The sequence below is a fragment of the Sceloporus occidentalis genome, unplaced genomic scaffold, assembly GCF_023333645.1.
Source record: "Sceloporus occidentalis isolate IW3139 unplaced genomic scaffold, rSceOcc1.0.p SCAF_39, whole genome shotgun sequence".
In the NCBI taxonomy this organism is placed as follows: domain Eukaryota; kingdom Metazoa; phylum Chordata; class Lepidosauria; order Squamata; family Phrynosomatidae; genus Sceloporus; species Sceloporus occidentalis.
The window spans coordinates 5,816,701-5,829,535 of record NW_028317019.1 but is presented as its reverse complement, the minus strand read 5'-3'; the positions used below and the strand labels follow the sequence as shown (position 1 = coordinate 5,829,535).

The 12,835-nt window shown below is 42.2% G+C and overlaps 1 protein-coding gene across 1 annotated transcript; it reads left to right on the top strand.

Annotated features, from left to right (window-relative positions):
* Nucleotides 1-306: 306 nt before the first annotated feature.
* Nucleotides 307-11,398, top strand: LOC149290474 (uncharacterized). Its single transcript, XM_089489341.1, has 4 exons — nucleotides 307-381; nucleotides 1,238-1,358; nucleotides 3,628-5,283; nucleotides 11,358-11,398. Exons 1-4 carry the CDS (start codon nucleotides 307-309, stop codon nucleotides 11,396-11,398), a joined length of 1,893 nt encoding a protein of 630 aa, XP_089345467.1.
* Nucleotides 11,399-12,835: the final 1,437 nt, after the last annotated feature.

Here is a 12,835-nt window from a genome sequence, read left to right as displayed (position 1 = left end):
AGTATCTGTTGAGTAGGGGAGCTGAAGTAAATCTATGCTAGGTCCAGGGAGCTTTCTTTGGTGCAGAGGGAGGAAGGGGATGCCCACCTCTGCATTGGGCCAAAGGAGGCATTTGTCACCTGCGTATGTCACCAGCAGGATGCTGTTCTTTGTGTCTTTGAGTGCTGCAGGGTTTCTTGCCAAGTCAATCCTAATCCTGTTCCCTTTTCTCAGGACCTTCATCTCGGCCTCCTTGGACACGGCTTTGGGCCTCTCTTGCTAGAAGTGACCCAAGTGCAGGACAACCAGGATCCCCCTGCCCACCTGATGGCCGAAACAGAGGCCAAGCAGAGGGAGTCGGGCTCCAACAGAAAGAGGGTCCTGAGGTACAACAGCTCTTTGGTAAGTTGCCATCCTTACTATTAGTTTCATCTATGTCTGGTCCGGCTCATGAAAGCATGCAGAGAACACACTGTCCCAGTTTGGCAGAAAGAGTCCTGGGTAATCCTCTGTCACCTCATTTTTTCAGGGGCTTAGAAAATGTCCTATTTCTCTCTCCTCCTCCCACTTTCCCCATTCTCCTCAGGTCAGTTCAGTTGCTGAAAAATTTGTTCCAAGTTCAAAAGAGTGTTCATCCCTTCCACTCAAAAGAGGGGAGAAGGGAGGAGAGGAGGAAGCAGGGTCTTGCCCTTGCCAGGAGACGGAGGTAAAAGCAAACTTCGGTACCCTTCCTCGCTTGTGTGATCTTTATCATACAACTTTGGCCATCTTGACCACCTTCTGGTGTTGCTTAGCCACATGTGTCTTGCTTTCCCCATCTGTGAAATGCTGGGGGATATGGGAGAATATGTCTAGGCCTAAATTGAGGGTGGGCCCAGTGGCCCTCAAACCCAGAGCACTCCCCAGAACTGTTTTTAACAATGAAATATACCTCTGAAATTAGGTGAGATATGGCTAAATGCACTATAATTCATTGGTGACTAAATGTACTATACATGTTGGGATAGTCAGTATCCTAATCAATCAAAAATATTCCAGAAATGGCCTAAATTATATTCTTTATTATATAGTATATTATATTGATAGGATTTGAGACAAACTGGATCTCAAAGGCTGCAGCTTTTTTCTGGCTTGCAGAATTTAAAGTTTATTTCCTGGACTGAATTCTAAAGTGATCAAATAATATTTGCAATGCACCATGTGCTTCCCTCCCCTTTTGTTTAGTCACTCTCTGGATGAGGGCTATTTTCTGTTGCAGGTGACCTTTGCGGATGTGGCGGTATATTTCACCGAAGAGGAATGGAAAATGTTGACGAAGAAGCAGAAACTTATGTACAGTAATGTGATGATGGAGAATTACGAGAATGTGGCCTCTGTGGGTAAGGAACCTGAATCCATTGCCCTTCCTGTTAAGACTGAGGCCCCTTTCATAATTCACTGTCAGAGAGCTATGATTCCACTTTAGAATTATAGAATCAAAGAGTTGAAACAGACCACAAGGACCATCCGTTTCAGTCTTCTGCCATGCAGGAACAGACATTCAAAGCACCCCCCAAGAGATGGCCATCCAACTTCTGTTTAAAGACCTCCAAAGAAAGAGACTCCACCAAACTCTGAGGGAGTATATTCCACTGTTGAAGAGCCCTTACTCTCAGGAAGTTCCTCCTAGAGTTTAAGTGGAATCTCTTGTCCCTGTGGCTTGCATCCATTGTTCCATGTCCTTTTCTCTGGAGTAGCAGAAAGCAAGCCTGCTTCATCCTGAATATGACATCTCTTCAAATATTTGAACAGGGCTGTCATATCCACTCTTAACCTTCTCTTCTCCAAGCTAAACATACCCAGCTCCCTAAGTCGTTCCTCAGAGAACATGGTTTCCAGACCATTCACCATTTTGGTTTCCCTCCTCTGGACATGCTCCAGCTTCTCAACATCTGTTTGAATTGTCGTCCCAGAACTGGACACAGGATTATTGCAAGTGAGCCTTGACCAAACCAAAATAGAGTGGCACTATTACTTCCCTTGATCTTGACACTATACTCCTATTGATATAGCCTAGGATCACATTGGCCTTTTTAGCCGCTGCACCACACTGTTGACACATGTTCAACTTGTGCTCTACTACCATTCCTAGTTCCCTTTCACACGTAATTTAATTGTCCTAACAACTTCCTGCGGAATCTTGGAATTTCTAGTTTTAGTGAGGCACTATTGTTCTCCACTTTCTAAGGCTTCTAAATATCCAATCCTAAACTGCCAATTCTGGAATGTTGTGGGACGCAAGTGCTATGCTTTTAGGGGATTTTGGTACTTAGCTCAATAGAGTGAAATAGTTTTACTGGGGCAATAGTGACCTCAGCCAATCTATAGCAGTTCCTGAATCAAACAGATCTTGAGTGGGATTTGAAATAGGTTTTTGTGTTTTATTTAGGGGGAAAGCAAAACACACAGACACATACATAGAAGTGTTCACGCACACACACAAGAACTAGGTAACAAAGGTGGGTGTGGTGAATAGATGTAAGGCTTTGATAATGATGATACTTTATCTATCCAGATCTTTATTCCAATTGTTGAGGATTTGAAATAAGGAGAGATCAGTAGTTCCCATGACAATTGGGGTTGGTGAGTGCATTGAGGTGTTTAGCCATGAAAACAAACAGAGTGTCTATCTGTAACTGGACTGACACCGAAGAACAGCAAGTCGGGGCTGATATTTATACTGAAATTGGTTTCTGCTTGGGAGCAGAAACTGTGGGTTCAGAAAGGTTTATATCACTTTAGAATATTTCCTTTGTGGGGGAAGAATGGTGTGAAACGAATTGAATGCAATGGGTGTTGGATGCAAATACATCAGACAAAAGGGATTAGCACACCGCCTCTCAGATTCTTGTTGGCTCTGAATTTTGACCGCGTTCACAAGCCAATGTACACTACAATCTGAGGGTGATGCACCCAGATACAGCTCAAAAATATCATAGCAGAGTACGGAAGCAAATATCCAGATATAGGCATTGGCAATGCACTGACCACTTTTCACACTTAAAAATAAGTCACAAACACAGTCGATTTCATTGAAATCCTTGGAGGTTCTCTATCTTGAGTTGCAAAATAATGCAAATATTTGCAAGCTCTCCTCTCCGACTTCCATCAACTTCACCATCCATTGTACACACAACTCCGATCCAATCCACTCCAATCCTCATGTGAGCTGCATACTGTATTGGTTGTGAGTCCTCTCCTGGTGCCAAACAGCATGAAGCATCCTCTGCAGTTAGCTTGCATCATGCCTTGGGCTCTGACTCAGCATTCAGTGGCCGTCTCACAGGATATGATGCCACCTGCCAATCAAAGTATTTTTGCACATGTTTAATTGAATACTTTTTTTTCAACAGTCCTTTGACTATCTTCTTCTACTGATTCCCTCAAGGCAGTTCCCATATGGTCTCTTCTTTGCTAGCTCCTAGGAGGAAGAATGCAACCGTTCAATGGATTTAGGGGCATAAGCAGCAGGGTCAGGCTTGGCTTACTCACAGCAACTTTATTAATTTAATCTGTAAGAAGGAGGGGTTAATGAGGACTAAATCATGCGATAACACCTTCCTCTCTTAACTGATTTTCAGTCTCATCTGTAATTGTCCTTCTTTACAGAAAAACATTTGAGTCATGAGAGAGTCCACACAGGAAAGAAGTCACATAAATGCCAGCATTGTGGGAAATATTTTGCGTACAAGTCAATCCTAGTCATGCATCAGAGGGTCCACACCAGGCAGAAGCCATACAAATGCCAGCATTGTGGGAAATGTTTTTCTCGGAAGTCAATCCTAATGATACATCAGAGAGTCCACACAGGAGAGAAGCCATACAAATGCCAGCATTGTGGGAAATGTTTTTCTCTGAAGTCAATCCTAATGATACATCAGAGAGTCCACACAGGAGAGAAGCCATACAAATGCCAGCATTGTGGGAAATGTTTTTCTCAGAAGTCAGGCCTAATGATACATCAGAGAGTCCACACAGGAGAGAAGCCATACAAATGCCAGCATTGTGGGAAAGGTTTTTCTCGGAAGTCAATCCTAATGATACATCAGAGAGTCCACACAGGAGAGAAGCCATACAAATGCCAGCATTGTGGGAAATGTTTTTCTCGGAAGTCAAACCTAGTGAGACATCAGGGAGTCCACACAGGAGAGAAGCCATACAAATGCCAGCATTGTGGGAAATGTTTTTCTCAGAAGTCAATCCTAATGATACATCAGAGAGTCCACACAGGAGAGAAGCCATACAAATGCCAGCATTGTGGGAAATGTTTTTCTCGGAAGTCAATCCTAATGATACATCAGAGAGTCCACAGAGGAGAGAAGCCATACAAATGCCAGCATTGTGGGAAAGGTTTTTCTTGGAGGTCTGACCTAGTGAAACATCAGAGAGTCCACACAGGAGAGAAGCCATACAAATGCCAGCGTTGCGGGAAATGTTTTTCTCGGAAGTCAATCCTAATGATACATCAGAGAGTCCACACAGGAGAGAAGCCATACAAATGCCAGCGTTGTGGGAAATGTTTTTCTTGTGCGTCACACATAGTGTCACATCAGAGAGTCCACACAGGAGAGAAGCCATACAAATGTCAGCATTGTGGGAAATGTTTTTCTCTGAAGTCAATCCTAATGATACATCAGAGAGTCCACACAGGAGAGAAGCCATACAAATGCCAGCATTGTGGGAAATGTTTTTCTCTGAAGTCAGGCCTAATGATACATCAGAGAGTCCACACAGGAGAGAAGCCATACAAATGCCAGCATTGTGGGAAATGTTTTTCTCGGAAGTCAATCCTAATGATACATCAGAGAGTCCACACAGGAGAGAAGCCATACAAATGCCAGCATTGTGGGAAAGGTTTTTCTTGGAAGTCAAACCTAGTGAAACATCAGAGAGTCCACACAGGAGAGAAGCCATACAAATGCCAGCATTGTGGGAAATGTTTTTCTCAGAAGTCAGGCCTAATGATACATCAGAGAGTCCACACAGGAGAGAAGCCATACAAATGCCAGCATTGTGGGAAATGTTTTTCTCGGAAGTCAATCCTAATGATACATCAGAGAGTCCACACAGGAGAGAAGTCATACAAATGCCAGCGTTGCGGGAAATGTTTTTCTCGGAAGTCAATCCTAATGATACATCAGAGAGTCCACACAGGAGAGAAGCCATACAAATGCCAGCATTGTGGGAAATGCTTTTCTTCAAAGTCACACCTAGTGAAACATCAGAGAGTCAACACAGGAGAGAAGACATACAAATGCCAGCATTGTGGGAAATGCTTTTCTTCAAAGTCACACCTAGTGAAACATCAGAGAGTCCACAGAGGAGAGAAGCCACACAAATCCTAACATTATATTTGTCAATAACGAATACAACAAATATATTTTCAATCCAGCAGTGCAAAGAAAAGGCCCTTATGATCTTATTTGTAAAATTTGTCTGCCAATATGTCTCTATGTTTTCAAGTTGGATTTTGTTAAGTTTAGGTTTTAATTGCCAATAGTATAGATAATTGCTTTGGGTTGTCAATTGGGCTGGGGATTGTGGGTTGTGGTATACGTTAGGTAGATGGGAGGTTGGGATTTGTTGCAGCTGGTTAGAATAGTTATGGGAATTATAGCTTTTGCAATGTGTGGGATTTTGGCTTAAGAAAGTTGGGGGCAGGTATTAACAGAAAGGGCTAGTTTCTGGGAATGGCAAAAGGGGGCCTTGTTACCTGTGGGGCATCGACTGTGGGAATTGGAGGTAGGGGCTAGGTTTGGAAGAGGGTCATGTTTTAGGTTTTAGGGGTTTTAATATATTGTTTGGATTGGAGTGGTCAGTTCTGGCTTAAACACTGAATTTCTATGTGTTCTCAATAAAGTTCTTTACTGTTTCAACACACTGGACTTTGATGCACAGAATTTCTGAATTTGCCCAAAACTGACCCTTTCTTCTCTCCTCAGTTCTCATCTCCATTCCCAGCCATAAGAACAGCACAGACACACAGACACAAACATACAGGATACACAGAGAGAGCTATATTTCCAAAGCAGAGCCTTCCTTTCCTGCCTTTCCCTCCTGAGTCCAGCTCTGCAACTTGGCCTCCATTGCGGTCTCCTCAAAGGAAGAAAGGAGGGAAGGAAGGGGAGGCCACTGAACCCCGGCGCATACCTTCCTTTCCCACAAAGGCCGCCAGCGGAATAAGCAGCAGCATCTAGGACCTGGCAATCCCTGTGCATGCTGAGGAGGGGCCTTTGGGACTTTATGCGCCTGCACAGTCTCAGCCCCAGAAACCATTTCTGCCCTCACAGTCAGTTCTGAGGGAGGGAGGGAAGTGGGGAGAGCCCTTGTTCATTCAGAGGAATGGCTGGAGGGGAGAAGCCCCTCTTCTCCCCCCAAAGAAAGGCAGGGGTCCTGCAAGGCCTCCTCTCCCTCTTTCCTTCCCTGCCCCCTCCTTGGGGGATTCCTTGGGTCCCGGGTACTTGGGGAGTTATTATGAGAAATGAAGGCCGGTGGGACCCTTGGAGAGAGGCATGGCCATGGAGGGGAGGGGGATCCAAAGGTAAAAAGGTCTTTGAGGAGCCCCCTCCCTTGTGGAAAGTGGGGCCGAGGAGAACCCCTCTCTTCTGATGCCTCATTTATGGAAGAGTTTTGTGCCAAATAGAAAGCATCACACAGGATAGGATTCAGTAGCATTTTTCTTGGGGGGGGGGGGTTCTTTAGAGTCCTGGGGGAGGGGGCTCTGGGGGGAGAGAAGAGCCAAAATCCTCTTGGCCAAAGCCCAGAGGAGGGAGACAGAGGGACCTCAAAACTCTGGCAATCCCCTGTAAACCTGGGAACTAGGCTTAGAGACCCACAGGATCCAGATTGGGCACCCCCTCACATACTTACCTTTTCCTTCACAACAAACCTGCAGAGGAGGACCAACAGAGAGACCCACAGCCCCAGAAACATCCCCCCCAGTTCTGGGAGCATACTGAAAGGGCTTTTGACCACCTTGAACAGATGTTGTTATTTTTATTCTTATTCTTATTCTTATTATTTATATTCCACCTTTTTTCAATGGAATCAAAGAGGATTACAGTAATAAAATAACATACAATTTAAGAAATACAATTAAAATTCCAAACCCCTTCTCCCAATTATAAAAACATTAATCAACCCTTAAAAATCCTATTAAACAGCAAGAAAATTTAAAACTTTCATAACACAATACAGTAAAAAAGTTTTTCGGGCAAGAAATGGGTCGTTTTCTGAAGGAGAGGTGGGAGGGCAGGAACGATATACATCAATAGCAATTTCCATCACACTAACGATGGCAAGGGTAAGGGTCATGGGGAGGGGGAGGCAAGTCAATAGATCTCATCTAGTCTGGAAAGAGGTCCGTCTTAATAGCCTTCCTAAAGGCTTCCAAGGTGTTAATAGGATGGATCTCATCCGGAGGTCGTTCCAGAGTGAACCAACACCTTGTATCTTGTCCAGAAACTAATGGGCATCCAGTGGAGGGATTTAAGAACCGGTGTAATGTGGGCAGTTCTAGAAGAGCCCATAACCAACCTGGCTGCCATATTCTGTTCCAATTGAAGTCTCTGAACTTGGCACAAGGGTAGCCCCATGTAGAGTGCGTTACAGAAGTCCAGCCGAGAGGTGACCAGCGCATGTACTACTGTTTCAAGGTCTCCCTGCTCCCCGCCCCATGTCTCCGAATGATCTCACCCAGCAGCTTCATGTAAATGTTGAATAGCATTGGGGACAGAATCACGCTTTGAGGGATGCCCGACTTGAGCTCCCTCTTGGACGAACAACTGTCCCCAAGTGACAGGAATCTGCCTGAGATGTAGGACCTGAACCACTGGAAAGCAGTGCCCCAATTCCCAACTCTCCCATATGTTCCAGGATACTGTGGTCAATGGTATTGAAGGCCGCTGAGAGGCCTTCAATAGCACCAGAAGGGTCAGACTTCCCCTTTTCAAAGAGCTGTCGATTGTCAGACAGAGATCACCGACTAAGGTGACCATGGCAGTTTCAACTCTGTAACCCATCCTAAATCCAGTTTGAAATGGATGTAGAAAAATCCATTCCTTCCAAGACTGCTTGGAGTTGAATGGCGACTGCCCTCTCCATTACCTTGCCTAAGAATATTAAGATCCAAACTGGCCTGAAATTGTTTCTGTCCAGACGGTCAAGGGGAAGGCTTTTTGTAGAAGTGGTTTAACCACCACCTCTTTGAGGCAAGATGGAAGACAGCCTTCCCTGAAAGATGCATTAGTTATATTTTTAGCAGCATCTTGATGGTATTTCCCCACTGGATGGCCAGCCAAGATGGGCAAGGATTGAGAGAGCAAGTCCTCTTTATCATACTCCCAAGGAGCTTCTCCACATCCTCTGTACTAATGACTCAAATTCATCCAGAATAACAGTATGGGTGGAGGCTCTGGATACCTCTCCTGTCACTTCTGTCGTAAGGCCAGCATCCAAATCGGCTCTCATCTGAGAGATTTTGTCCGTGAAGTAGTTATTAAAAGCATCACAGCAGGCTTTTGTAGGTTCTAATAAAGAGTTCAGGGTTCTGGAAGCTATATATTAAATGGGACAGTGTTGAAAAATATGTAGTTTGGCAAATGGGTGATATAACCCAAGAAAAGGGTTTAGTTCACAGAGACTGGAAGAATCTTAAAGTAAAAGTTGAAAGAATAGATATGTATATGCAGAACATGTTCACGTCTATAAACTTCGCTGTCAAACATACTGGTGGCGACCAGATGACAGACAAGCGTTGGTGGGACCCCAAAAGCCATCAACCAACTGGAAAAGGAGATTCAACAGAGGGAAAAAGCCCAAAGATTGTGATGAACTATCTAGAGAACGGGATGATTTTGATAAGGGACACTTTACGGTCTACAGAAGAAGATGTAAAGATTGCTCAGAGCACTCAAGGAATGTGGTCCAGTGAAACAGGAGGAAGCAAAGACTTTTTACTAGATGAGGTGTTAAGTCCACAGCCGGTAAAAAGAAACACGTGGTCAGTTACAAGGACTGATCCAGAGAAGACTCCTAAAAAGGACAAGGATATCATTGAGTTGATAGACTGGAAAACCAATATATTGTAGTTTGCCATTAGTATAATGGAAGATGAAATATTTTCAAAACCATACTGGGAACGGGGCAAAGTAGTTGGAGATGATGTTCCATCAATAAGAGAAAAGGGTTAAAAGATTAAATATGTTTGATAAAAACATTTAAATGGAACATATAAAGATCTAAAGTTGGGGAAAAGGTTATTTAAGTGTTATTAAAATATTAAAACCCAACAAGTGATGTGGAGTATGGATATAATATGCTAAACTTATAAGAAAATGATGGTAAGTTGTTATAACAAGTAAAACTGATATTAGACATATGTTTAAAAGGGGAACATACAGGAAAATACCAAAGATATTTAAGTTGGTAATGGTTACTGATAAAACAAGTATATGAAGTATATCATATGTGTCACCTGATGTGTGTATAATGTTATATATAATGGGTAAGTATAATTGATAACTGGGAGTTCCTTGGACCATAGAACCGTTTGGTTCTGTGTCTCAATGAACCTATTAAAGGGGGGAGGCGTGTGACGGACTGACTTACAAACCAGCCAATCAGAAGCCAGAGACTCTAAGCCAATCAGGTGCTGGCTGAGGAGTTTGAAGATTCCGCTTGGCAGTTGGGTGGAGTCAGTTAGGGTTTGCAATCCTGAGGGATGAAGCGGGAGTTCAGTGGGAGATAGTGATAGAGAGGATGGGAACGGCAGAGTCCAAGAGAGGACTGGGTTCCCATAGTTCCTGAGGGGATGGTTACTTAAGGAACTGCTTTGTCCAGAGAGGGACAGGATTAGTTCTGGAGAGTCTAGAAGAGAGACTCAGGGGAACCAGACTCAGGAAGAGGGCTTTGGCTTCCATCATTTCTTGAGTGATAGTATAGCCTGTGTGGCAGAGTTGTTGTTGTTATTATTACTATAGAGTTAAAACCAGCCCTGTATATATAAAACAAAAGAAGACATAGTAACAACTCCATCTCAAAGATACCTTTGCCTATTCTGTTTTAAAATTAAACTTACATTCTTGTTTAATCAGCCGCTTGGTCTGTGTTTTACAATCCATCCACACGACTGTCCTTCAAACACCCAAAGAAGTGTCAGGTCAAAATAGAAGAGAGGATTGTGAATCGTTACATCATCTATGAGAGATTTAAATCTGATTCTAGGTTTTTTCCCTTCCCGGATGGATTTTTGCAGGTCCTTCTGCTGTTTTAAAAATGGTTTGTCATTAAGAAGGATAGTATAGTCTGAACGAAACATAGTAATTTAGGTGGTACGTTCATTTTAACTGTCCTGATCCTTCCCAAGAGGGATAGGTTGAGTTTAGCCCATCTATTGGGATTTTGTTTGATATCACCCCATATTTTCTTGTAGTTGCTTTTAAAGAGGTCTCGGTTTTTAGAGGAGAACTCAAAACCTAGATATTTGACCCTTTTCTTCTACTTTAAAGCCACTCACCTCTTGTAGATTTTCCTGATCGTTCTTTTGTTAAATCCATTGGTAAAATGTTTGTCTTATCCTTGTTAATCCGTAAACCTGAATGCTGTCCGTATTCCTTTAATTTATAAAGCAGGGGATTAACACTTTCTATTGGGTCAGATAAGGATATCACCACGTCGTCCGCATACAGTTTAAGTTTGTACTCTTCCTGTTTTATTTCCAGGCCTTTGGTCTTCTTATCTTCTTTAATGCTAGGACTCAGAGTCTCTAAAGTGGCCATAAATAACAAAGGTGAGAGGGGTATCTCTCATTACAGGTAACGCCTTCGCTTTCCCCCATTAATAATAAGCCTCGCTGTTTGTTTTCTATAGATTGCATCTATCCAGCTGATAAAGTTATCTCCTAGAACCATTTTTCTTAAGGTTTCCAGCATGAAGGTCCAATTAACTTCATCAAACGCCTTTTCGGCCTCAAGAAAAATCATAGCTGCTTTTTAATCTGTTTTCTTCTCATAGAAGTCTATAATATCTATTAAATTCCTCGTGTTGTTTCTAAGGTGCCTTTTTGGGAGGAAGCCCGTTTGGTCTTCGTTTATGATATTTTGTAGGGTTTTCAAAAATCTTTCTGCTAAAACCATTTCAAAGATTTTATAATCGTTGTTAAAGCGAGAAATCGGTCTGAAATGTTTCACTTCCAGCAGCTCCTTACTTCCTTTAGGAATCAGTTCAATATCAGCTCTCTTCCAAGAGTCAGGCGTTCTTTTTTGTGAAAGTCTATCCATGATTTCTACTAGAGGTTTAATTAGCTCTTTCTGTAAGCTCTTGTAATATATTGCTCTTAGGCCATCTGGCCCTGGCGCTTTGGGTGCCTTGGTTTTACTGATTGATTCTAGCACCTCAGGAGCTGTTATTGGTTTATTAAGTTCAATTATCTGTTCTTCATCAATCTTTACTACGCCTTTTCTGTCCAAAGATTCTTGTATCCTCTCATGGGAAATATATTCTTCTTTGTATAGATTTGTGAAATATTTATATAAACATTCTTTCATATGTTTTTGGTTGGAATAAATCTTGTCCCCTTCTTTAACCCTTGAAAAGATTTGTTTCTCCTTTCCCTTTTTCAGTTTCCTTGCTAACCATTTGCCAGGTTTATTAGCATTCAAGAAGTGTTTCTGTTTGATGTGTCTTAATTTTTTCTCCTGGTCTTCTATTAGCCATCTGGATATTTCCTTTTGAATCTTCTTAATCTGTTGTTGAATCATTTTGTTTTGGGGGTTTTCTTGAAGTAATTGTTCCTTATCCTTTAACTTTTCCTATAGTTCTTTCCAATTCTTTTCTCTATTTGTTTTCCTTTTGTAAGATTGTTTCAAAGAGAAACCCCTCATTACCGCTTTCCTTGTGTCCCAGACGATCTCTGGGCTGACTTCCCCATTCATATTTTATTCAAAGAAGGATTTAAGTGGGTTTGTTTTTGCTTTATCTAGACTTTTTCCATCTTTTAACAAAGTCTCATCTAGTCTCCATATCAGTTCCTTAGGTTTACTCATCAAAGAGAATAAAATTGGATTGTGACCCAATAGGATTTTTGGTAGGGTTTCTCCTGCTTCCACCATTGTGCTAATAGTTGGGGAAGTCAAGAACATATCTATTCTCAACCAGGATTGATGAGTGTTTGAAAAGAACGTAAATCCTTAGACAGAACATACTTCATTCTCCAGTATCTTCTAATGCAAAGGCTTCTTTTAATTCAAAGAAAGATTTCAGTAATTTCCCTTGCTTTAAGTATATTTAGTTGTCTGCCTTTCTATCTATCTGGGGGTCTATCACCCCATTTCAATCTCCCATCATTAAGGTCCTATCGCACATATGGTCTGGCATTTGTTTTTTTCAATTTTCCAAAGAACAGGCCAAGAAACTCCCACCATTAGGATCTTTTGGTCTTGTAAAGTAACTTCTACACCAACCAAGTATCCATTGGGGTCTGAGAATACCTCTTTAGATTCTCATTTATCCTTTACATAAATCACTACACCTTTTTCCCTCTTTTTTGAGGCTGCTATGTATTCTTTCCCCAATTTGTCATTTTCCAACAATCTTATATCCTCTTTCTTTATCTGGGTTTCCTGAAGGCAAATTACATCAAGTCTCTGTTTCCCTTAATAATGGAAAAGTTTACCTCATTTTTGGGGTCTGTTAATTCCTTTAACATTCGATGATAGGATGTCCGTCTTTTTCCGTTTCATCTTCATATTCTCCATCTATATCATCCTCTCTTGTGTTTGGATCTGGTTTCCTAAGCAGTTCTCCTTCTTCTGTTTCT

What these genes read in the sequence shown, in the direction of transcription:
- LOC149290474 (XM_089489341.1), top strand. Translation starts at nt 307, where the DNA reads ATGGCCGAAACAGAGGCCAAGCAGAGGGAGTCGGGCTCCAACAGAAAG. An exon ending in CGAGAATGTGGCCTCTGTGG is followed by an intron (nt 1,359 to 3,627) that starts GTAAGGAACCTG and finishes CCTTCTTTACAG; the next exon opens with AAAAACATTTGAGTCATGAG. An exon ending in GACATACAAATGCCAGCATT is followed by an intron (nt 5,284 to 11,357) that starts GTGGGAAATGCT and finishes TATTGCTCTTAG; the next exon opens with GCCATCTGGCCCTGGCGCTT.